General features: G+C 39.6%; 1 protein-coding gene across 1 annotated transcript in view; it reads right to left on the bottom strand.

The window, feature by feature from the left end:
* Positions 1 to 25,803, bottom strand: part of SGK1 (serum/glucocorticoid regulated kinase 1) — a 116,742-nt gene that overhangs the window by 49,859 nt on the left and 41,080 nt on the right. The window contains exon 2 of the mRNA XM_051854146.3: positions 24,062 to 24,277. Within this exon, the coding sequence (XP_051710106.1) occupies positions 24,062 to 24,277 (216 nt within the window). The remainder of the gene's footprint in view (positions 1 to 24,061; positions 24,278 to 25,803) is intronic.

Genomic DNA, 25,803 nt, shown 5'->3' with positions numbered 1-25,803 from the left:
TTGTAATCATTTTCAGCCTGCTTTCCAAGAAGAAAAAAAAAAGAAGAAAAGAAAACAATAAACATGGGATTTAAGTATAATTCATGCAGAAATAGCCCCAGACATTTCTAAAGACTCTAAATTTGTTCAAAATCACACTGATGCCAAACTAAATTGGCATAGTTTTCTACTAGTATTATACAGCTAATTTCTGGTTTTCTTTTTTTTTTTTTGGCCAGAAATTTGCTGGAAAAACACAGAACTGGAAAATTCATCCAAGATTAAATAGAGGAAAGATATTAGAAAAATATTAAGTGCTGGAACAAAAAAATCTATTTTAGTTATGGTTATAATTTCTGCAAATGCTTCATTGCGAAATCTTGCATATGTTTCAGTGTTCTATTAATAGAACCTTGTCTCTCTGTAGACACCCTTATCTCTAACCAGTCAATTGCATTAAAATCAAATCCAAATGTAAGTTTTAAAAATTGTCTTAATAGTAAGATACTTAAAAAAGACCTATATAAAGAAAAATAAATGATATGAAGGAACTGTTAGGCTCAAATTAGTGTTTTTCAGAAATATGAACCTCTGGAGTCTATGTTTAAAGACTGATGAGAGAACTTGGAAATTATTTTGATGGCAAAATGATTCCAGTGTCAGAAATTAAGCCCAATGAGAGAAGTAAGCAGGATTATTACTATCTTAAAGGGGAAGCCAGATGGGGGCCTGGCATTGTGCTGCAGCAGGCTGAGCTGCCACCTGCATATGCTGCCTGCATTCTGTATGAGTGCCAGTTCCATTCCCAGCTGCTTCACTTCTGATCCAGCTCCTTGCTAATACGCCTGGGAAAGCAGTGGAAGATGGCCCGAGCAATAGGGCGCCTGCTGCCCACATAGGAGACCTGGGTGGAGCTCCGGGCTCCTCGCCATTGCTCTCATCTTGGGAGGGAACCAGCAGATGGAAAATCTCTCTCTCTCCCTCCCTCTCTCTCCCTCCCTCCTTCTTCTCTCTCTCTCTCTCTGTATGTGTGTTGTGTGTGTCTCCCTCTTTCTCTCTCTGAAACTCTGCCTTTCAAATACATAAATAAAAAGAGGAGGTGAGATAGTAATTGAATATCTTCTTGAAGTTGATGGAGAGTTTTTAATAAGAAGGTGGTTGGTTATCTATACTGAGAACAAAACAAAGGAAAACAGGCTGGGTTTAAAGTATAAAGGCTTTTGTTAGAGCAAGGCTAACTAAATGTCAAGAGGTAGGCTGAGATTGTACAATCTTCCCCATAGCCCTGAAAAATAAAGTAGCACTGTGTTTGTGTGGCTCTCGCCTAGGGAGGCGGGATGTGTTGCACCAACAATCACATCTTCCCAGGCCCCAGATTCAAGTCCTTGGAGAGCACCTTCCTGAAATCACGATATTAATGTCAGTTCTGAAAGGAGACTAACAAACACCATGAAGAAAGGGAGGAGTATGCACCTAGCATCAAGCCTGTAACTCCAAACCCTTTATAGAAAGAGAAAAAAAAAATCACTTTAAAACTAATAAAATTCATTATCATAAAAAATACAGACTTTTGATGGGAAGAAGTGGAAAAACAGATATTTTCAATAAAGAACAAGATCAAGTATTTCACTTAAACTATGAACTAGATTTTTCTGATCAACTCCTTTTTCTAAACATAGTATCAGGAAACAAGACTTCTAACCATGGAGCACTGAGGTCATCCTTGACTTTGAGGCCCACTTGCTCAGTGTTAGCCGAGGGCCACATGTGTGTGAGGTCCTTCAGTCACTATTTAATTATTCTCTCCATCCCTGACTTCTGCACACATTCTCATGTATAGTGAAAGGACTGTAGTACTGGCAAGTCTGTTCCAAAATAGACTGTGAGTCAGTTATAAAGGAGGGATTCCAGGAACTAGAATTCAAGAGTGAAGAAGTTAAACAAAATTCACATATGACTCAATTCTAATACTTTTTACATAATATTGGGGAGTTCCTTTTTCTATAATTGCTTGTGTGCTTCAGTCGTTATTTTCTTTAATAGCCCTACTTAAGTGATTTTTAAAAAATCATTAAGGGATGACTCTTTGGAGTTAGCTTGTCTGCAACTCAAATATCTAAAATAGCCTTATCCTAAAACCTGTTAAAATGTTTTTTTTTTTTTTTTTGAGATAATTATACTAATTGCAGCATAGAATGGTTTGCTACTTATTGAGCTCCAATTTTCTCCTTCTCAAAAATCAGGAGTCTATTGACGCCCAAGTGCTAATGGGATTCAGGTAGAAGCCATCATTATGGCTTTCAGTTTCCCTACACCTCCCACCAACTGTTACATTTGAACAACAAAGCACCCATAGCAGTCATCCCCTAGGTCACTGCCGCATTTTTTTTTTATAAATGGAGTGAATATATTCCACTTTTAGAATTAATTTCCATTGGCTTTGTTCTCATAAAATAAACACAATTTCCTCCACTTCATAACTACACACTTTCTAAAGAATGTGGTTGTAGCTTTGTTTATTCTGTCCTATTGCATAGTCTGACTCCACTGAAATAATTTCCCATCAAAATAGTCTCTTCTGTTAAGCAATAGTATGCTGAAGGGAGTAAATAAATTATGTGCTTGGAGTTCCTGGAGTTATAGATTAGAACAAACTTGCTATTGAGTATCAGACACTCTAAATAATGGGTAACTCATGAAATTTCAAAATGGTGGATCCCACAGTTCATGTGACTTAAAAATTCTTTTTGTGGAGTGCTGTTGTTCTAGAGTTCAGGCGTTTTAAAAGGAGATTATCTGTATCCTAGGGATTTCCTCCTTTCTCCCACCTTTTGTATCAGAAAAGTAAATAACTAAGTTCCTCCTTAAACACACCTGGATTATTTCTCATGAGGGCCAGAGATGGGCTGATTTATGAATTAGGAAAGTGACCACGGGGCCTTAGAGAATCATTGGCTTTAGTTGTGGGAAGGATCTTGGAATCTCGGTTTAATTTTCTCACAAATGACAAAAATTAGATATGAAACCTGCTGTGGAGAAGTCTGTTGGCATCACGAGTAAGGTAAATCCCTTTGCAGCATTAATTAGGCTCACTGTTACAGAAGGAGAGGGAATTCTGGTAATAGCCTCCATGTGGCAGAAATCCAGAGCCGACTTGAAACTAAAGAAATGGGGGTGAGGGTCTCATGAACTGACTTAAGACGCATTTTAATTGGCACTAATGAATATTAGTTCTCTCACATGATTTCCAAAGTCAGTTTTTTTTTTTAATTCTCTCAAAACTTTCATGTATCAAAGATGGTCCTGAGATACCAGGATGGAAATAATTAGTACTTTTAATTAGTACAACTGGGAAATGAGGCAGACTGGCCTTAATAAGGGTCTCCAATCTGGAGCACATTAAAATGAAAATATATATATATATATATTTTTCTCATATCTAATAATAAAGTAGATTCTACTGACTACCACACAAAATGAGTTATTTTGCAAAATGGAAAGTATAATTGGATTCAGAACAAGTTCAATGTATTAAGAAAGGGGATGTCATGAACTCTGGCACCTGGGAATTAAATTGTCTCAGATGTTCTCCAATACATTTTTAGAACACACTATTTGTATGGCAGGATTTTTAACTACTTAAACCTAAATATTCTAGCGTATTGCATAGTGCCTATTTTGTGGATCAAAATTGAGATTAAAAACAATCAAATATAGTTGGAGCATGTCACATCACATTTCTAAATACAGTCTAACAATTGAACACATACAAGGAGTTGGCAGAAAGACAGCTGCCGTCCTGTATATCAACAGTAGCGCACACATCTGGAATCCTAATGAGCCCAGGAGTTTGGAGCCTTTGGGAGACGGCCATCTGGTGCAAAGGAAATTTAGACAAAGTGTCCCACCCAGCAGAAAGAACCTCATTGTGCTGCTAGGAAAACGGTCGGTGGTACTTCCCTCTGATAACGCACTAGCTTCTCAACTGGTGAGTGATCCAGAGAATGAGATGTGCGCAAAGTGCTCAGTACCTGACCTGGATCTAAAACCATGACAACCCGGCAGATAAGAAGCAGCCAGAAATATCTTTGTGAAATCAATCGCTCTTTGAAAGGGTGTGGGCAAACTCTGCTACCTTTAATCTTTCAGAAATTTCTGCCGCAGTCCTTTACCTGTGAAATGGGGAAGCTGGGCTATGTGAGGCTGATGGCCCTTTCTAGTCCTAACAGCCCATCATCTTGTGATCTTCGAGAAAATGTTCTGGGCACAGCGAGAAAGCACCACTAAAGGTCAAGGAACGAGAGCAAATATTTGAAGCTGGATGCAGGACAGCAGGTTGCTTGATGTCATCAGACCACTGGGGACAGAAGGTACACTCCAAGATGACCTCTCAAAGGACGAGAAATGTGCTGTATTCTGCCAGCAAATGAAGTGAGCGTGGACTCGCTCTGAGCCATGCGCCCACCGCTTTTTTCAGGAGTCTCAGGGATGGAGGGAGACAGGGAAGCCTCAGCAGACCCCAAGGGCATCTACAGGGTGAATAGCTTCCTTCCCAAGAGGGGTGACTGGAGACCATGACCACGGAGGAGGCAGGGATCATGAGGCTGCCCAGGCCAGAAAGCCCTAGCCAAGAGGAAACTTGGAGAGGAACAGCATAGGATAATCACAGGACCAACGAGGCACGGTGCTGGAAGGCTGACGAAGGGATGAGACCTCAGAAGCACGGTGGACGAGACTTCACCACTGTGCTGCAGGGAAGCCATTATCATTGTCAAAGATAACTCTGCATCCTGGTTCTGCTGCTTCATACCTGCTATATCCTTGTGCTTGTTAAACAATGTGTTTTCCTCACCAGCAAATAGGAAATAATAATAATACAGTCATGTGCTGCAAAATGGCATTTCAGTCAACAATGGACTACAAATACAGTGATGATCTTACATGAATGCAATGGAGCTGAACAGTTCCTGTCACCAGGGCTTTGTAACCCATGCATTCCTCACGTGTTTCTGGTGACGCTGGTGTGAACAGACCCACTGTGCCATCAGTTGTATAAAGGAAAACCACATAGTTATGTACGGTACATGGTACTTGATAATGATAATAAATGACTGTTCTACCTTACATATTTAGTACACTATACTTTTTATCATTTCAAAAAGATTTATTTATTGGAAACGTAGAATGATAGGGTGAGAGAAAGAGAGAGAGATTGATTCCATCCACTGATTGACTCCACAAATGCCTACAAAGCCAGGGCCAGATGATGTGGAAGCCAAAATACAGTTGTATCTCTTTTGTGCACTGATTGTAGACATTAAATAAAATAATGCATGTCAAGTGTTAAAGATACTTATTGGTGCATAGTAGACATTCCAAACTGAGTATTAGTTAATCAAGTTTACTACTAGTGTTATTGTTATCTGAATCATCAATGTGAGTATTGAATTTCTGCAGATGGTTGCTTATGAAAAAGGAGAGAGTAAAACTACTGCCTGAAGACCCAAAGTGATGACAGAATATGATGTGTCTCGGAGGAGAGTAGCTGTCGACAATAAAAGGCAGTGGGTTGGGGTGAGTAATAGTGCTGACGTGGATGGGGAAGTTAGAGGGTATCTGGCGGAGACTGGAGGGGAAGCCCTTTCTGCTTGAAGATGTCGGAGAAGATGTGTCATCTTAGTAGGAAGTCAAGTCTCAAGAAAGACAGCATTTTCCTGAAGACGTCTCTTAAAACACACACACTCACACACACACACACAAAACCAGGTGTTTGTTTCCATCTGTCTGGGGAGGAATACTCAGGCTCTTCCCTCTTGGAGATTCACGGAGCACATTGCCCAAAGGAAGACTCTGAAAACCCTAGCCTGGCTCTTTCAAAGCACACATGGCCAAAAACCTATTGTAAAATTTGACACGCCTTGTGTGGTCCCACCTAATAAAATGAGAGAGGAGAGGAAGGGTTTTGAGAAAAAGTTCAGTGATTTACTGGAGCTCATTGGCAATTGTCCCAGAGGAAACAGAAAGCGAAGGGATTAATGATATGGCTAAATGAGAAAAAAAGAAAGGGCAGAGATGTGTGGGATTAAAACTAGGAGAAGGGACTGAGCAAGCGGAAGTGATTGCTGTGTGCTGGTGCAAGGGCACCATGGGTGAGAGGAGAGCACTCTGAGGGCAGTGTTGGCAATGAGTCCAGGCCTCTCTCTAGGTTTGCCTTGAAATGGCCTATTTGGGCCAAAGGTGGAGCTGTTTAGAACATGTGAAATTCACTCAATGTTACTTCATAGTCTTTGAACACTTAGAACTTATCTTTAATATTCAAAACAGTAGTCTGCTGTTGAGTATGAACTTGACTGTACACTGACTGCCTGAATAAATATCTCAACTTACGCTAAAAACTTTAAAATGATTCCCATGGTTTTCAAATAAACATAGTTAAAAATGTTGTCATAAATATTTAATTATATCTAGCTTGGAAATATGGAAGCAGTAATGAATTAGCAAGATAATAATCAAAGTATGTGGTAATATTAATAAATTGATGATTTTATTTATATTATAAATGATTGTTAATTATCTGAGGAGGCATATTAAATATCCATGATAAAATTATGGTTGGGACACTTCATTAATGCCCTTGGAAACACTTCCTTTGTACCTTACTATGTTCTAATATGATCCTTGATGAAATTAAATTGCTACTGATTTTCTAATCTGTCTAATTCATTAACCTTGCACTAATGAATTGTACTGCTTGGCTTGTTCTCAGAAAGCTCAAGTGGTTGCTCATCAATCTACATGTAATTGTTATTTATGTTTTTAAAACTGCTACCTTTTCATCTATAAATATAGGTGAAGGAAAATGAAGTCTTGATGACATTAAAATAATAAAATCAAATTTGAGAAAATCTTAAAGAACAATAAAAAATTATAGGAGCTATGGTTTTATTTACATTTTAGACCATAATAGTTTAATCTTCCAAGCAGCCAATTACCTCCTGGCAATTAAAGATAAGAACATGTCTGTTTAAGATACCTTCTCTTGAGGTTGTATGGAAAATCTGCCAGTCCAAAGGGAGCTGCTCTGCAGTGGGATAAAATATGAGTAGATTTATTTTCATATGAGAATATGTCACATCTCTGTGTAGAATAGACAAATAACCTTTGAGATTCTGTCAAGAATAGGTCTTTAGGGGACATAGAACCTTCAGAACTGGAGGGTGGGAATTGGAAAAAGCAAGCTGAATCTTTATTTCAGTTTTCTTCATAATTTATTTAAAGTGATAAGGGAACAAAATTTAACATTGAGCCAAGAAATACATAAACATCTCATTTGTTCTACAAAAGTCACAATGGCACAGTTCATTTAATGATGGACTTGCTTTTCAGTCTCTCCTTCCTTTTCTAATTTTCTTTTTGTTGAACAAAAAGACATGGGCTTTGGATTAATGAGTATGATTTTTGATGGACACCCATGACAAGATTAAGGGTCATGGTAGATTGGAGTTGGGTTAGAAGAAGGATGGAAGCAGAGAGAAATGAAGTGAATCTCCACACATTCTCTCATTAGAATCTCCCAGCAACCCTGATGTTTGTATTATTATTCATTTTATAAGTGAGGAAATTTAAGGATACAGCTGTTTCATGTCAAAGCTGGGCTTGGAACTGATATCTAACAATAAAACCATAGTTAATACATACAAGGTCTAATAATTTTTAAAATAGATTTATTTGTTTATTTGAAAGGCAGAGTGACAGAAAGAGGGGGAGGGAGAGAGAGAGAGAGAGAGAGAGAGAGAGAATCTTCCATCTACTGGCTGGTCCAGGCTGCAACCAGGAGCCCAGAACTCCATCCGGGTCTCTTATATGGGTGTCAGGTACCCAAATACTTGGGCAATCATCTGCTGCCTCCCAGGTGCATTAGCAGGAAGCCAGGTCAGAAGCAAAGGAGTCAGGAGCCAAATCAGGCACTCTGATATGCACTGTGGGGCTTAAGCTGCTGTACCACAATATCCACCCCTAACTTTTCAAGAAACACTGGGTAATAGCAGGCGACATGGCCAGAGATGTGATGGACTGGCCAAAGTATTCAAGGGGTCTTGCTCTTACTGCACCTTTCATATCCCAGGGCTGGATCGCCCTTCAACCTGCTCCCCACACAGAATGAACTGTTAACAGATTTGAGCACACTTTGGTACTGAAGGGGGAGGAAGCAAAGTCTTCCAGAAGAGGGAAAATCCCTTTTTTGACGAAACATCCTGTGTGGGCCACTGTGAAGCTTGGATTTCCCCTAGATTAGCTTGGGGTGGCTTGTTGCTGCTTCTCACACTGCCTCAATTCAAAGTCACACCTGCTACAGTCTCTTCTAAAATTTACCCATATATGGTGCACCCAAAACCACAAACACAGAACTCAAAGTGGCATTTGCCACTTCTGAGATGCAGAACAGAAAGGAAGAGCAGGTGTTTTTTTTTTCTTAATGAATTAAGTGCGTAGTACATGGTGCATGGAAGAAATGAACACTATTAGATTGAACTTGCTCAACCTCTCAATATGGAAAGGTTAATTTGGGTAGCTGGGGTTAATAATGTGGCTATTAATGTTTAGATATGAATGTAATGTGACTGATTGAGAAAGCAGGTGCTAGTTTGATGCACCATGCATGAGACGGATGAGTCATGTCACTGATTTACAGATAGTCCTGACCATGAAACTATTCAGGGATCCAGAGTCAAATCTGTGTCATACAATGTATGTCATTCACTCAAATTATAGATAATTTTAGTCTGTGCATGCTCAATATAGCCTATGCCTTTTTTTTGCTTTAAACATCTTTTGTACTTTGTATTTCTGCCTTGTCTAAATAAATATTATCATCTATAATAACCATTGCCAATCAATTATGAGACTTATAAAAATACATACAGCTTTTAAACTGAACCCATGAAATAAAGCCTGTGACTTCTGCTTGCATCTTCAATGTAAATGAGTTCTCACAGCTGTTAAAATGATTTCAATTATGAAAAAATGAGAATTTTCACAATCTTCGATGGCTAAAGGCCTTGTAGAAAAAAGTCCCAATCAAAAATTGTTGCTTTTTTTTCTTTTATGTGTATCATGAACCATAGGTTCTGATTTGTCTAGTGGATTAGGGCACTGTCCTAAAAGATGGTTCCTTGTTCATGCCCAGGGGAGGTCAGTTAGATTAACCTTGCAACTTGATTGAAAATTTGTTCTATTGGTCTTCAGTGAGATTACACCAGAGTACAAACAGATAACACAAATTCAGCCTTTTATGTTAGCAAATGTAGTTCAAACCACAGCTTAACATTGATAAGGGGTCAATAATGGCCTCTTCCCTCACAAAGACAGATGACATACATGTGGAAGCATCCTAGAAAAATCTGTTATCTTTTGTCTTTTTATAATTATTTATTAATGCATATATGAGAAAAACTACTCTCAACCAGGCAGGTTCTGCCCTTCCAAGAAACTAAGAGTTTTCATGTCAAACACAAAATGAGGTTCAGTCTGTAAACCCACTGTCTCACATCCAGAGTATTTCCTCTCTCTTCAATTACTACCTTTTTTGAAGTTTTTCAGTTTTCCCACATCCTAATTTTACATTTTCCCTTCAGTCACTAAGTAATGATAAACCTGGTAAATAACAAAGTTTGTTTGTGGTTCCAGACTCCATCCTTTTAATCATTTTTCTCATTTCAGGAATGAGGGCTGTTTAGTTAATATCACCCTTTCTCATATCTGGAATCCTCATTTGTCTTTGCAAAACAAGAATTAAGTTTATTGTATTAAATCCCAAGGATATTTTTCCTTAACAGGGTCAGAGCCATAAACCTTAATCCAAGGCCATAAATCTCCAATGGAAGAATTTCTGGAATTCAACTCTGTCCCATCCATTCTTTATTCCTACTGATAACCACTTTGTAATAGAAACATTAAATGGATCCTTATTTCCCAAGGCTAGCATAGAAATGATTTAGGGTGTTTGTAAAAACTTTTAATGATCTGAACTCTGTTTCCAAGTTGAGTTCCATTTTCCTTGCTCCAAATTTACCATGTCATCCTAAGCCTCGTTATTTGTCCTATCTAGCTGAGCTTTTCTCCCCTACCCTTCCCTACCTCACTAACTTACTCATTCCTCACTTCCTAGCTTATATTGCTTTTCTGCTGGGGAATCTTCCTTGGCTTTGGGACTCTCACGTGCAGTCTACACCTTCCCCTGTTGTAGCACTCATCACTCCCTCTTATAACTGCCTGATTATTTGTCAGTATTTCCCCCTCTCCCAGAAGCACTGGATAGTGTGTTAGTACCAAACCCATAACAGAAACTTGCAATCAACACCAGTTGAGAGAAAAAAACCAAGGCCCTGTGGTGGCTTAGAAGGAGATCCTGAATTCTGGTGTCTCTGTTTCCATATGTTGCTTAGGTGTTCACTCTCTGAAAGGTCTGCCTTCATGTTGGCTTTCAAAAACTCAGAGCTGTAATTCACATCAATGGTTCTCTCTCTCTCTCTCTCTCTCTCTCTCTCTCTCTCATCTCTCTCTCTCTCTCTCTCTCTCTCTCTTATTGCCAAATTAACTCATTAAGCATTTTCCAATCTACAAAGACTGGTAACCTTTGTTCCCCGTGTTACTTAACTAGAGACTCACCTATCTGCTATTCATCTAACCAAGCCAGAAATGTTGGTTGATAGCATTCTTCCCTCAGGTAGAAATTTAGGTGAATCTTCTGAAATGGTCCTTTTGAAATCAACACATAAAGAAAACAATAGGGAATTTCCAGTGGAGTAAAGAGAAGTGAATTGAGAACAGACTTGCATATTTACAGCTATCAAGACTGATGGACATTGGAAAAGTAAACTCAAATTGCAGAGAGCAAGCTGTGGAATTTGGCTTGACTTCAAAGAGATTTTCAGTATGTTCTTGTACTGATATACACTCAAGGCCAACAAGAGAAGTTCAAGCTGAGTCACTTATATAATATCAATATATTCTGTTGGTTGTGATGATTCTTTCAAGAGATGATGTCACACAAATTGAGTTTTGCTACAATCTTGCCAAGAAATAGTTTGACTTGTCTGTTCAAAAAGACAAGGAATCTAACATCAGCAACAGGTGAAAATAGAATGATTTGTTTATCTTGAACACAATGGGCAAATGTGTGTCTTGGCAAATTTAGGTGTTGTTCCAACACTCTCCATGTAAGCAGAATGAACAAGAAGCAGTCGACTTTATATGAATAAGAAATATCAAGATGACATTAATAATTTTTCCTTCCTTTATCTTTAGAAGATTCATAAGAAGAGTCTTTTCAGGCCCCCAGAGTTCTTAGAATTAAGTTATACTATTTTAAGAAATTATTGTTAAATATTTCCCCAAATATTCAAGCATTTGCTTACCTATTCTTTATAAAGTAGTTTATACTATAGATATGTTACTTGATAAATTAAATTCTATAATTTCTGCAAAGAGTCCCAGAAAAAATATATGTAGTTACAAACTTCCAGAGAAAAGAGAAATAATGGCAAAAAAATGTCTATTGGCATACAATTAAGCTTTGCTTTAGCCCTTAAATTCTCTTCTGGCTTATGGATTTTTAGTAGTTTGTAAAATAGTCATCTTTTAAAATTTTAAAGGTCTCAAAACTACTAAGAAGGGATATTAGTTTAGTGGAAAATAGCCATATGGTTTCTGGGAAGGACTATACTAAAAGGAATAAACTTAATTAGAAGCAGGAAAGATTTGGTTACATATAACAAAAGCCAACAAAATATGCTCACCCCCAAGGGTAATTGTAACCACAGGCTGGAGATTTCCAGGCGGCACAGGGAGTAGTCTTAGAATATTTTACGTCCTAAATAGCCTGGACTGGGTACCTCATCCTTTTCCAGACCCATCGCGGAGAACGTGGCATAATGAGGGCATGTAACTCGAAGGACAGCTTATGTAATAGACAAGAAGTGAGCTGAGTGCAGGCATCAGCTTGCCTTACCCCAAAGTCCTGACTCTAAATTCCAATTTTTGTGAACCCAATCACATCTCTAAATACAGCAGAGTACTGTGCCAGGTGGTAGATAGAACAGTCACTTGGTTAATGCCTAGAGGGTAAGTGCGCGAGCCAGGTCCATGCTGCTTCCTTGTCTACTTTGGAGCTTGGGAGAACCCTCAAGATTCCTGGCCCTGGCTTCTAGAGAGAAGGACAGCACTGACACAGTTAGAGGGGACCTACTGGCTTAACAGCCCCAGGAAATAGAACTGGGAAAACGGAAGTACTCCTGAGCAAAGAAGATGCAGCTTCCTGGCCCTGAGGCTATCAGATGGGTGACAGAATGTACATTTGGGACGGAAAGATGAGCTGGCTACACCCAAATCCTTTCATGTGCAAACCTTCTGTGTTCTGTTGGGAACAGCTTGCTCAGCATTTTTTGGAGGAAAGACAGTGTATTGATTTTAGCTTTCAGCTAACATAGCTATTCTCCCTCTAATAGCTCAAAAAATAGACCTAATAATTCATTTTTGTGAATTTCAAATTTAAAAAAAGTGCCACACAGATAGTATTGAGAGAGAATTTAAATTTAAACAAAAATAATTAATGTGAATTTATGAAAATGAATGCAAAATTGCATATAAAAAGACAATGAGAAGAAACAATTCCTGTGAGGAATTCTAAGTATTAAATTAAAAAATGCAAAGGTTTCTTAATTTTTTTAAAAGATTATTTATTTGAAAGGCAAATTTACAGAGTTGCAGAGAGAGAGAGACAGAGAGACAGAGAGAGAGAGAGAGTCTTCTATCTGCTGGTTCACTCCCCAAATGACTGCAACGGCCGGAGCTGGGCCAGTCTGAAGCCAGGAGCCAGGAGCTTCTTCCTAGACTCCCACATGGGTGCAGGGGCCCAAACACTTGGACCATTCTCTACTGCTTTCCTAGGCCACAGCAGAGAGCTGGATCAGAAGTGGAGCATCTGGAACTCAAACCGACACCCATATGGGATGCCAGTACTGCAGGCAGTGGTTTGCCCACTATGCCACAGCACTGGCGCCAGGTTTCCTAACTTTCTTTGATAATCAGACATGCATATCAAACCAACGAAATATTATTTGATTAAATGAACAGAAATGACAGCATGCCCCTATCCTCAAGGGATGAAGTGCCATTAGGATGGGTTTATTCATATAGCACTGGTAACATTTTTATTGAGTTGACTCTTTAAATTGGTCTGGAAAGTATTTTGACAGGCACCATTATTATCTTGAAACTACTCTATTCCTGACAACCTCTGGTGATGCTCAATCAATCCTGAGTTTATTCAAATTGAGTGAAAAAAAAAAACCCATAATTTGAAGATTTATCTGAACGAAGAAAAAAAACCTAATAAAATGAAATGGCTAGTAGTAGATATAAGGTTACATAAAATGTCAATTTGATGTAATATTAACCAGAATAATAATTATTAGTGCTCAGTGTTGTGGCATAGTGGGTTAAGGCACCACATGCAGTGCTGGCATACCACCTGAACACCAGTTCTAGCCCCTGCTGCTCCACTTCCAACCCAGTTCCCGCTCATGTGCCTGGGAAAGCAGCAGAACATGGCCAAAGGGCTTGGGCCCCTGCACCCACATGGAAGACCTGGATGGAATTTTAGCCTTCTGGCTTCGGTCTGATCCTTTGTAGCCATTTGGAGAGTGAACCAATAAGTGGAAAGTCTCTTTCTCACTTTCTTTCTCTCTTCCTTTCTCTAACTCCACCTTTCAAATAAATAAATAAATAAATCTTTAAAAACTATTATATTTGCCTTACAACTCATAAATGTGTCTAACAAATGTTAAGTGCAAAAAACCAACTTCATACTTTACACAATGGCAACAAATACATGCAAAATGAGGACATCGAAAAGCTAGAGGGAACATGAAAAAATAGAACCAGTGGTATAGGAAGAAAATGGAATTATTATTATTACATTTTTAGAGAGCCAGAGAGACACATATAGTAAGAGAGAGACAGATAGACAAAGAGAAAGAACTCTCATCTCCCAGTTACTCCCCAAATGCCCACAATAGCCAGGTTAGGGCCAAAGCTGTGACCTTGAAACACAATCCAGGCCTGTAGGTATCAGAAACTCAATCACTTGAGCCCTCGCTGCTGCCTCCCATGGTCCTGGAGTCTGGAGCCAGTCCCAGGACTGGAACCCAGGTACTCTAATTTGAAATGTGGGTATCTTAACTATTAAGCTAAAGGCTTGCACCTAGAATTACTTACAAATGTCTCAAGCATGTAGTTATAAAATTCTGCATAGTTTTTAAAAATGATGAGGAAAAATCCGGAAGGATTTATATGAGCTCGGTGGATTTATATTAAAGGATATATGAAATCTGAAAATGGAAATTTCAGCTAACCTGAAAGAGTAGGGGCTATAGGATAACCAGGTAACTGTTCCTGTGGTTCTTATCCAACAAGAATTGCTAGAATTGAAAGTAACTTAGGACATTTCAAACAAGAAGACAAAAGCAGAAAAATACTGACAGCCCAAAGAGAAATCAGTAGAGTTTCTTCTATTCTACAAACTCGTGACTGGAAAGAACATTTCTAAAATACTTTCCAGGGGAAAAAAAAACTCAACATCTATTTGAGTAAAATTATCTTGTTTTTCAATTCTTCCTCGGTTTACGATCATAGTCACTTAAGTTTTGGCCACAGGGGTTATAGGAACTTTCATTTCCTGAAAGGGCAACCTAATGAGTAATTTGTAATGTTTCTCAAGACATGATTATTTTCAGGTAATATTCTTTATTATACATATATGTGTATATATACTTTGTTATATATATTCCTAATTATACACACACACACACACACACATATACATGCGTGTAACTAGGAACCCTTGGAGAACTGATACTTGCTTTAAACTCCTTTTAGCTTTATAACCAACCCTTAAGATATCTGCCAGTTAATTCTACTTCTAATGTTTTCTAGGGTTGTTTTTTTTTTCTTTAAGTGCTTCCTCTCAACAGCCCTGTGAGGGAGGCGGTGCTGTCTTATTCTCCACCTCCAGGTGAGCCTGTGGGTGTCTGGTGACTCCTGTAGGGTCATATGGCCTGCCAATGGCCGACTTGGGCAGAGAACACAGGTCTGGACAGAACACATCCACTGCGTCTCATCACAAGTAGAGCGAAAGGAAAAGACATTTATCTCCTCATCTCTCCCTTCGAAGTATCACCTTTTGTTTAATGCAATGAGTGCTTTTTGAAGGACAACATTGACAGAAATTTGATGGGAAACAAGGACTATTGTGAATGACAAGCGTCAAAACCACCAGCCCACGCCCAAGACTCTGTTATGTCACATTCCCAGCAGAGAGCTGGGAGAGGAGACCAATTGGAAACACTGTTACTTCAATCCCTACAAGTCTTCATAAAAGTTTTTTAATGATGCAAATTAAAAAAAGTCATAAATCCTCAAGGCCATCTGGCTGATTTAAGTATATTTTTATAGCATCTTTTTAAAAGAAGATCAGAAAAACCCAAGACAATATGAAAGCCAGAAGTATGGAAACCATCCCTTAGCTGACCATTTCACCACAAGCTTCCTGGACTTCAAAGGAACAGCTCAACAATGTTGAGAAGAAGCATAAAGGTAACAATACACCTTCTGGAGTTTTGGAGCCTGAGAGTTGGAGACAGAGCATCTGAAACTGTGAACAGGCCCGCTGGGTCAGATTCCATGCGGGAATCCCGAGAAGTCAGCTTGATTAACAGTGCCTTTTAGGGGGCCAGTGCTCTGGGGCAGCAGGTCAACCTGCTGCTTGCGACACCACCATTCCACATCGGAGAGCAGGTTTGAGTCCTGGATGCTCTGTTTCTGATCCAGCTCCTTGCTGATGCTGCTGGGAAAGCAACAAAAGATGATGGACTCCTGCTACCCACGTGTGAGATGAGGATGTACTTCCTGGCTCCATGCTTCTCAATCTCTCCCTTTTTCTCTGTCATTCTACCTCTCAAATAAAACAACGGCAACAACAAAACTTTTTTTGTTTTTTAAAGATTGCCTTCTAAGGGCCTGTGTTGTGGTGCAGCAGGTTAAGCCTGTGCTTCCGATGATGGCCTCTGATAGTGGAGAACAAGTTTGTGTCCTGGTTCCTCTGCTTCTGATTCAGCTTCCTGCTAATGCTCCTGGGAGGCAGAAATGATGACCCAAGTACTTGGCTTCCTGTCACCTCTGCGGGCTCCTGGTTTCGGCCTAGCCCAGCTCTGGCTGGAGCAGGCATTTGGGGAGTGGCAGTCTGCCTTTCATATAAATAAATAAGTAAATCTTTTATAAAAGGTGCCTTCTACTGTTGTCTGGTAATATGCTGAGGACCAGAAGAGGCAGTGACCTTAGATGGAATCGTGTCAGAGACTATGTTAATTCTTCTGCTTGTAGTAATTGTAGTAATGTGGTTAATAACTTCTCCACATCCGATGGCTCCTTCCAGAGAATTCTGGCTGCACTAGGCCTTAAAAACAGCACACAGGGCCCCCTGGCTTGAGTCTTCAGTTGCTGACTAAGCAGCTTCCAAGCTGCCTTCAATTGAAATGCAGACAGAGAAGTCTAAGGAAATCCTCACTCAGCCAAATCTCTCCCATATGACAGGGCAAACTTGATGAGAATCAGCCGCGAGCCCGTGGCACGCAGCCTCCGGAATGCACATGATCTACAGCTGGCAGGGGCTGTGGCGCTTTCTCTCCTCATTTCTCCTTTTCACGTTAAAATACTGTGCATGGACAAAATTCGGATCTTAGCTAATGAAGACAAAGACAAAAAAGACCACACTAACTTTTGAGATGGACCCAGGGCCCAGGAAGGAGATGAGAAAATGAACACATTAGATTCCACCACCACAAGAAGCTTAGAGAATAAATGGACAAGCACACATGTCACGCAGGGCAGAGGAAACTAAATCACAGATAAAGGGTAAGCACGGTGGGGCGGAGTGGAAAATTGTGTTTCCATTTTCTTCCAGGTGTCTTTTTTTGGTAAGATTTGTTTATTTATTTGAAAGAGTTACAGAGAGAGAAGGACACACACACACAGAGAGAGAGAGAGAGAGAGAGAGAGAGAGAATCTACCACCCATTGGTTCACTCCACAGATGGCCACCATGGCCAGGCCTGGACGGCTGAAGCCAGGAGCCAGGAGCTTCTTCCTGATCTCCCACGTGGATAGCAGCGCCCTAGCACTTGGGCCATCGTCTGCTGCTTTCCCAAGCCATTTGAAGAGGGCTGGATTGGACTTGGAGCAGCTGGGACACCAACCACTTTGGGATGCTGGCATTGCAGGTGGGAGCTTTACCTGCTTCGCCCCAACACCAGCCACAGTCACACTTTTTTTTTTTTTTTTTTTGGTAGTGATGGAACAGTCTCACGCTGTGAACAATCTTTGTGATGGTGCCTGACTTGCTACTAATAGGGAGGAGCTGTAATTATTCACTTTCTACAAGTCAGTCTCGTGGTGGGTATGTTGTTTTCACCAAACTCACAGTAATGAGTGTGTATTAAAATGGTTCTAAAAAATTCAGACAGAAGAGAAAAAGCCAGAGTCTTTGTACTCACCCATACTTCATCACCTGGAAGGTGTTAATCACCACTTCAATTTGATATATACACTTCCAAATCTTTTTTTTTTTTCATTTACGTGCACACTCATAGATAAACACAGACATGGAGAAAGAAATATAAAGTTTTTTGAGGTGGGTATTGTGCTGTAAAGGGTTAAGCCTGCACCCCATATCAGAATGCCAGTTTGAGTCCCAGCTGCTCTGCATCTGATCCAGCTCCCTGTTAATGTGCCTGGGAGGTAGCTGGTGATGGCTGGACAATGGCTCAAATATTTGAGTTCCTGTCACACACATGGGAGACCCAGATGGAATGATGGAATTCCTGGCTCCTGGCTTCAGCTTGGCCCAGCCCGAATTATTAAAGCCATTTAAGGAGTGAACCAGAGGATAGAAGAGCTCTCTCTCTCTCTTGCTTCCCCATCCCCTCTTTCAAGTAAGGAAGTAAATAAATAAATGTTTACAAAAAAAGGAATGCCAAGTTGTTAAAAAAAAGTTAATGTGATAATGCTATATACTTATTCATATTCACCTTGATTTTCTAGCTTACTAAACTTTGGATTATGGCAATACATACAAATCTCATTCTTCTTCTTCTTCTTTTTTTTTTTTTTTTTGACAGGCAGAGTGGACAGTGAGAGAGAGACAGAGAGAAAGGTCTTCCTTTTCCGTTGGTTCACTCCCCAAGTGGCTGCTACGGCCAGTGCGTTGAGGCTGGTGCACTGCGCCGATCCAAAGCCAGGAGCCAGGTGCTTCCTCCTGGTCTCCCATGCGGGTGCAGGGCCCAAGCACTTGGGCCATCCTCCACTGCCTTTCTGGGCCACAACAGAGAGCTGGACTGCAAGAGGAGCAACCGGGACAGAATCCAGCGCCCCAACCAGGACTAGAACCCAGGGTGCCGGCGCCGCAAGGCGGAGGATTAGCCTAGTGAGCCGTGGCGCCGGCCCCATATCTCATTCTTCTTAACCACTGAATAGTATGGATGTGCCATAATAAAAAATTCTGAGTTTGCAATTTTGTTATACAGTAATGTTTCTTTTCTTTTCTTTCTTTCTTTTTTTTTTTTTAACCATTTCCAGTATTGCAATGGATTTTATACCTGACCACATTAGTACATAAATTTTATTTAGGGTAGATGTGGAGACATACATGGATTTGGTAAACTGAAAGATTTGAGATTTTAAAATTTTTAATAGAGGAACATTAAAATATTCTGCCAATTTTAAGCATACTTTTACCAATATAACATTATTAATCTTTTCAACCTTCGAAAATTTGATAGATTAAAGACAAATCAGGGATTTCATTGTTTCAATTTGCTTTTCCCCAGTGCTATTATGAGCACATAAAGTAGTTCTTAATTTCCATGATTTCCTAGGTGAACCCAGAGGTTATTATTAGGAAGGGTGATCATGAATTCCAAGTGGGTGGGTTGGCCAGCGATGGTGGCCGGCTGTCATACTGTTCTCACTTTCTAATTTTATCAAATTCTAGTCAGCCAGAGGGGCTTGCGTGATTTCTACTTTTTGGAATTTGATGAGATATTCTTCATGATCTAATTTATGGTCTATTTTGTAACTGCTCTATATTTGCTTAAAATATTGTGTATCTTTTGCTTATTAGATACAAATTTCTGCACAAACCATATTTGGTTTTTTCATTAATATCCATTATACCCCTATTTTCTGTCTTTTTGAACTGGCAATTTCTGGAGGATATATGAAAAAAATTTTTTTTCTGAGATATGAATCTGCTAATTTTTCTTTCTATTAGTTGTTTTTTCATTAAATATTTCCATCTTATCTTAAGTGCATAATAGTGTGTGAATATTTTGTCTTTTTGATTGGTATCTTTTACCAATGTGATATAATCCTCTGAGCTCCAGTTTTTTTTCTCTTACATTGTATTTTGTCTGATACTTACATTTCTAAAGTGACTTTTCTTGGGAAAAGACTTAGCTTGGAATATCTTCAGTGGGTTCTGGGTCCTTTCAAATACTTGAGCTTGCAATGCTCCTACCTTGTACAGCAATTCTTTGCTGTGGGCTTCTTCATCAACCTGCCAATCCTATTTGCCTTCTGCTTTTTGGAGATTCTTAATTATCTCTGAACAATATGATGTCACAACAGGGTTTTTTTTTTTTTTTAAATGCCATTATAAATTAAAGTGCTTGTGTCTTTTTTCTGTCATTTAAGGCAGGAAGGGAGAGATGACAATACATGGCCAGGTTGCCATTTCAATCCAAGCCTCTGCTTTCCTTAACACCAAATTTCCTTCCCCTACCTTCCAACGCACTCCTTTCTTTTGCTGTCATCTGGGTTGATCTGATTATGGTTGATCTGGAAGTGGGAGACATGGAGTAGCACAGAGTTTGCTAATGTTTAGTTCTCATTCATCTACTGAAACACTACTTTGGTCTCCATCTCTTGATGGCCTAAGAGCTGGCGTCAGGCCGGACACAACGTGTGTTCTACAAACATGTGTTATTCAGCGAGATCTTTCACAGCTGTGTGTTATCATCTCTCTCATCTCATTCTCAGAAAAGTCTGCGTAATTTATAAACAATCCATTTTAGACAGCACTACCAGTGACATCATGACATTGCTATTCTTCTGGGTGACTTGTTGTCATATGAATAGCTTAGAGTCTTCCAAGGGAATAAGGCCACTAATCAGACTTTTTTGCAAAGCCTGGCACAAATCAATTGCGATGAAAATCTTAGCATTTGCAGGCACTGAAAGGAGCATTTGGAACATCCTATTTTTAAAGTCTGGGGAAAAAACTCTACAAATATTCCTTAAAAACTTGTACATTATTTGCTTTCTTAATTAAAACATTCCCACTTTATTTTCCATGTTGTATCTTTACACTGCAAATGCAGAATGTATTTTCATTTGTAGGTCATCAGATTTCAACCACAAGACCTTAGGCTTCCAAGGGCTTTTGAGGAAACTCACTGAGTTTCAAACATCATCTCATGATGTTTGAGACACTTAATGACTTGCCCAGCTCCTGCATTGACCTCTGGCAAAACCAGCAACAGAATGTAGTTTGCTTGACTCCAGTTAACTATTTACACATAAATTCACATTTGCAAAAATATTTTTAAGATCCTATCTCATCTGTGAACTACTGAAAAACTCCAGGAATGAAAAATCATGGTTAACGTGTATTTTCTCAGTTTTGTAAAGAGCGACAATTGACCAGGTAGGATGAATTAATAATTTCCCTAAAATAATCCACAGCAGGAGATGTTGAGAAAGCAATCTGGGGTTTGTCTTTCCCGGCTTGTATACCTCACAGCCTCTCATCTTCTCCTCACACAATTCCACTTTTTTAAGAAAGTGTTTTATTATTCCATCCCTATAGAAACATAGAAGATAGATTTGCTTTTGAATTGTTAAAATGTGTCTTCTTGATTGGTGGTGTCCTTAAGAAAAAAGTAGCCAAGTCCGAGAACCAGGTAATCATTATAAATTGGAGAATGATTCACCTGTTATATGAGGTAAAACAGAAAGAAGAAGCACAATATTGCCATAAATTCCTTCTCTTTGTTTATTGTTTCCTCTTGTGTGGACTTCCATTCATTCATTAACATATCCCCAGCTCCTATCAAGTGGAGTGTACCATAGGCTGTCAAATACACACTCAGCAATAGTCATTTGTGCTTTGTATAGGATGTGTGGGGCCCTCTCTGCCTCTGTCATAGAAAGTGCTTTCGTCTTTAAGGAGTTGGCAAACGTCTACATTCTAAGAATCTAAGTCTATAAAGTATGGCCAGTGACCCAGCCAAAAGCTCTTTGGCTTTGGTTTTTGTTTTTTGTTTTTTTTTTCAGCAACTTTCCCTACAGCGGCATGGCTGACAGGAAGTGACAGAGACTGTATTGACTAAAAGGCCTAAAATAACTCCTGCGCCAACCCTGAGGTAGAATCTATTATTGTCTTTGATGACCAACCTGGAGGTGAACCAGGGTCTGGCTAAACAACATGTGCGCCATGACAAAGGTTCATGGATGAGCAAAGTGCTAACATGAAGATGGAAGTCTAGTATAGTGATGCTCAGGTTTAGCTAATATGGGAATCAGCAAATATAAGTAATAATGATATATGTCTGCATGGCACTTTTTAAAGATTTATTTATCTGAGAAACAGAGAGGGAAATATAAAGAAATTACATCTGTTGTTTCAAACTCTCCAAAAGACCCTAACAGCCAGGGCTTGGTCAGACCAAAGCCAGCAGCCCAGGACTCCTTCCAGGTCTAATATGTGGGTGGCAGGAGTCCACGCACTTGGGTCATCTTGCACTGGTTTCCCCGGCAGATTAGCAGGGAGCAGGAGCAGAAGCACAACAGCCAAGACTCCAACCAGTGCTCTGCTGGGGTGCTGGCATTGTAAGTGTCAGCCTACCCCACTGAGTCACAATATTTGTCCCTGCATGGTACTTTGATTATGAAAGCATTCATAAATATTATATCACTTGATCTTTCCAATATCCCCAGAGAGTAGACAAGCAAGTACCACTTTTCCATGAAGAAACAGATTCAAAGACATTTCACACAGTATCCCAGGGCTAAAATGGCCTCAGCTGGGATAGGTGTTCGGCACGAGTTTAAGATATTGCTTGGGATGGCCACATCCTAAATCAGTGCCTGATTCAAGTCTCTGCTCTGCTTTCCCCAATCCAGCTGCATGCTAATGTGCACCCTGATGGTGGTTAAAGTACTTGGTTTAAGTATGTGGATTAAGTACTTGGATCCTTGGCATCCATGTGGGCGCCTTAGACTGAGTTTCTGGCTCCTGGTTTTGTCCTGGCCCAGTCCTGGATATTGTGGGTATTTAAGGAGTGAACCAGTAGCTGGAGGAACTCTCTGTCTCTCAAATAAAATGTAAATAATAATTGGAAAAGGGACTTGATTCAATGTTTTCAATCCTTTCTTTTATCAGTAAAATAGTTTCTTTATCTCTGGAAAATACTTACCTTTAAAAAAAAAAAACAAGGGAGAAGTGGTCATTAACATTTGCCATCTTGGGATGCACTGACTTGAAATAATCTATTGGAAGATCAGTTGCAACAGCATATACTTTGTAGTAACATGCTCTCTCTTCTAAATGTTGCATTTTTCTGGCAAGATGATGTTAATAAAAATAATACAAGATTTTTATCTAATGGCTTAAACATCAAAATAAATATGAAGCTAATTAAGTTTTAAGTTTAAAAAACACCTTGATTTTTTGAAATCTTATAACCTGCAAGATGAATTTATTATCTGATTTTCTTGGGTTAATAATATTAAAAAACAACTTTGCAGGAGCAGAAGAAAGTCTTGGTAAAAATATGAATATATAGAACTTGGGAAGAATGGTGAAAAGTTGATAGAGTCCTCTGTAAATGTGTGCAATCATGTTGGACTGAATGTTCCAGTGGCAGCTACAAACCCGTAGATAATCAGTATGATCTGTTTCTTGCATTATCCAAGAACTGATCTTCTGTGTGATCAACTAATTCAGGAGGAATTTCCGGTTGGTCATCACTTAGCTAAGACAGTGTTAGAATAAAAGTACTACATACTGTGTGCTTCCAAAATTCCATCAAAGGGCAATCTATGGAGACAGCAATGAAAAGGTCATTGTTGCAGGATTTGGCATGAGGAGTGATGATTAAGTAGAGGGCAGAGGACTTTTTTTTTTTTTGACAGGCAGAGTGGACAGTGAGAGAGAGAGACAGAGAGAAAGGTCTTCCTTTGCCGTTGGTTTACCCTCCAATGGCCACCGCGGCCGGCGTGCTGCGACCGACGCACCGCGCTGATCCATTGGCAGGAGCCAGGTACTTATCCTGGTCTCCCATGGGGTGCAGGGCCCAAGCACCTGGGCCATCCTCCACTGCACTCCTGGGCCACAGCAGAGAGCTGGCCTGGAAGAGGGGCAACCGGGACAGAATCCAGCGCCCTGACCGGGACTAGAACCCCGTGTGCCGGCGCCGCTAGGTGGAGGATTAGCCTAGTGAGCCGTGGCACCGGCCAGGCAGAGGACTTTTAGGGCAGTGGAAAGGCTCTGTGTGATACCATAGTTGTAGGTCCATGTCATTATCCATGTGTCCAAACCCACAGAACCTACAGCACCAAGAGCTAACCTGGACGTACACTGTGAGCTTTGGGTGATAACGACGGATCAATGCAAGCTCACCATTTGTAACAAACGTGTCATGTAGTGGGGATATGGATAACAGAACATGTGTGTAGGGGAAAGGGATTCATGTTCATATCTTCTGCTCAATATGGCAGTGAATGTCAAACGAAGGTACAAAGTGTATTTTTAAAAAATGAGTTCAGCGGGCCATCCTGCATTCATAACTCTTTAACCCCTAGAGAAGCATTGGCACAAGTCTGTTTTTGGCACACTGTGTCATAAATACAAGAAAAACAAAGGCCTAGAATCCTCTAGAAGAATGAACCCAGAGCAAAAATGAACTTACTTCGCACCCTGATTGAGTTTCCCATGAGCACGACTCCTTCTCCGGAGGGAGAAGCCCTCTCTGGAAAGCATGGTCGCCCAGGCATGTTTGACACAAGGCAGGCTCGAAGTCCGGCTCCCCTGGAGGCAGGTGCACCCCCGCGGGGCCTGTGTACTTCAGGCTGGGGCTCGGATGCTTGTCCACACTGACCATGGGGCTCTTAATCCATCTTCGTACCTACAGAGTGCAAAAGAAAGGACAGAATGAGTGCGTTTGACTTCTAATGTAAATTTGGGGGGTGGATACTCATGAAAGGAGAACTCTGTCTCACGGCCTCTCTATTTTCCCAGCCTTCACATGACTGGGTTTGGTCAGTGCTTTTTAGACACTCCCCAGGGGTGCGCGATATCTGGCTGCTCAATTACCTTGCTGAGTCTGTCACCTCATTTGCAAGATTGTAGGAAGAGAAAATTGTGCAGTGTTTTTAAATGCCCAAGTACTTTGCCCAGCTCTTGGTTGCTGTTCAGGAGGTGGGGACTATTTTGCTTTGACTCTTAACATTATGATTGTGTGGATGGACTGATACTTCACACATTTCTAAAATGGATTGCTAGTTACTCTTACTGGGGCACTACTAACCCCATTCAGCTCAGAATCTAATTGTTGCTAAGTAAATTGATGTTTTTCACTATTGCAAAAACTTAGTTACAAAAGTTTTTTCTGGCTAAAAAATTATCTTGTTTGTGTTTAATGTCCTAAAATTCTCCACTTGTCTTGATTGTATGTAGAATTCTTGTAAGCTACAGAAAAGTATAACCCACTCTAACAGTGAAGGAGATGATATTTACATAACACTTCAAAAACGAAAAGTGCTATTTTGAGTGTTTGATATGTATCATCTTGCTTAATTCTCAGAACAGTCTGAAAAAAATAGATACTATTATTAAACCCATTTTACAGATGGAAAAACAGAGGCACAGAGAGACAAAGTTGATTTTCCCAGGACACAGCTGCTGCTATGGAATAGAGGAAGGACTCAGGCGCCATGAATCCAGAATTTTTATAAGCATGTAATTTTTGACAAGCTCTTGGGTGATCAAATGCTTAAAATTTATTTTGATTTAATGTGTCACTTCCTTGCTCTTTAAAACTCCTGAGGATTCTTTTATAGCTAACTAATTAGCATATAGCAAAAGGATGAAAAAATAAAATCACAACACTGAACTTTAGTTAGTAATGCTACAATTACATTTTTAAAAATACACTGTGAATACACTCGAATTACAATAGCAAAAGGATGTTTAAGCAATTTAATATATATTACTTGATGGAATATTTTTCCACCCCTAAAAATAAGGATTATGAAGATCCTATGACAATATGGAAAATGTTGAGAATATAATTATATGAGAAGAGCCAAATATAGAATTGTTCAATCACTATAATTACAAATGCAAATACACACACACACACACACACACACACTATCTATAGACAAAGTAAGAAAGGAAGAGGCAAAATAGAAACTGTTATGTTCATTGTTAGGATCAGGGGTGTTTTATTTTTCCTCTTTTGGCAAAATCCTGTCTTTATAAAATCATTCCTTTTTAAAGTTTGCAAGAATCTTAAGTAATTAAAGTCACCATACTTTTCTTTTTGGTTACATGTATTTTTTAAGTGCTTCATCTTTATGTAACCTTTTTTTTTTAAGATTTATTTATTTTATTTGCAAGTCAGAGTTACACAGAGAGAGAAGAAGAGGC

Source organism: Oryctolagus cuniculus, chromosome 5 (assembly GCF_051225735.1).
Source record: "Oryctolagus cuniculus isolate XC-2025 breed Fujian yellow rabbit chromosome 5, ASM5122573v1, whole genome shotgun sequence".
Taxonomy (NCBI): domain Eukaryota; kingdom Metazoa; phylum Chordata; class Mammalia; order Lagomorpha; family Leporidae; genus Oryctolagus; species Oryctolagus cuniculus.
The sequence above is the reverse complement of the archived record's forward strand: the minus strand, read 5'-3'. Positions and strand labels throughout refer to the sequence as shown.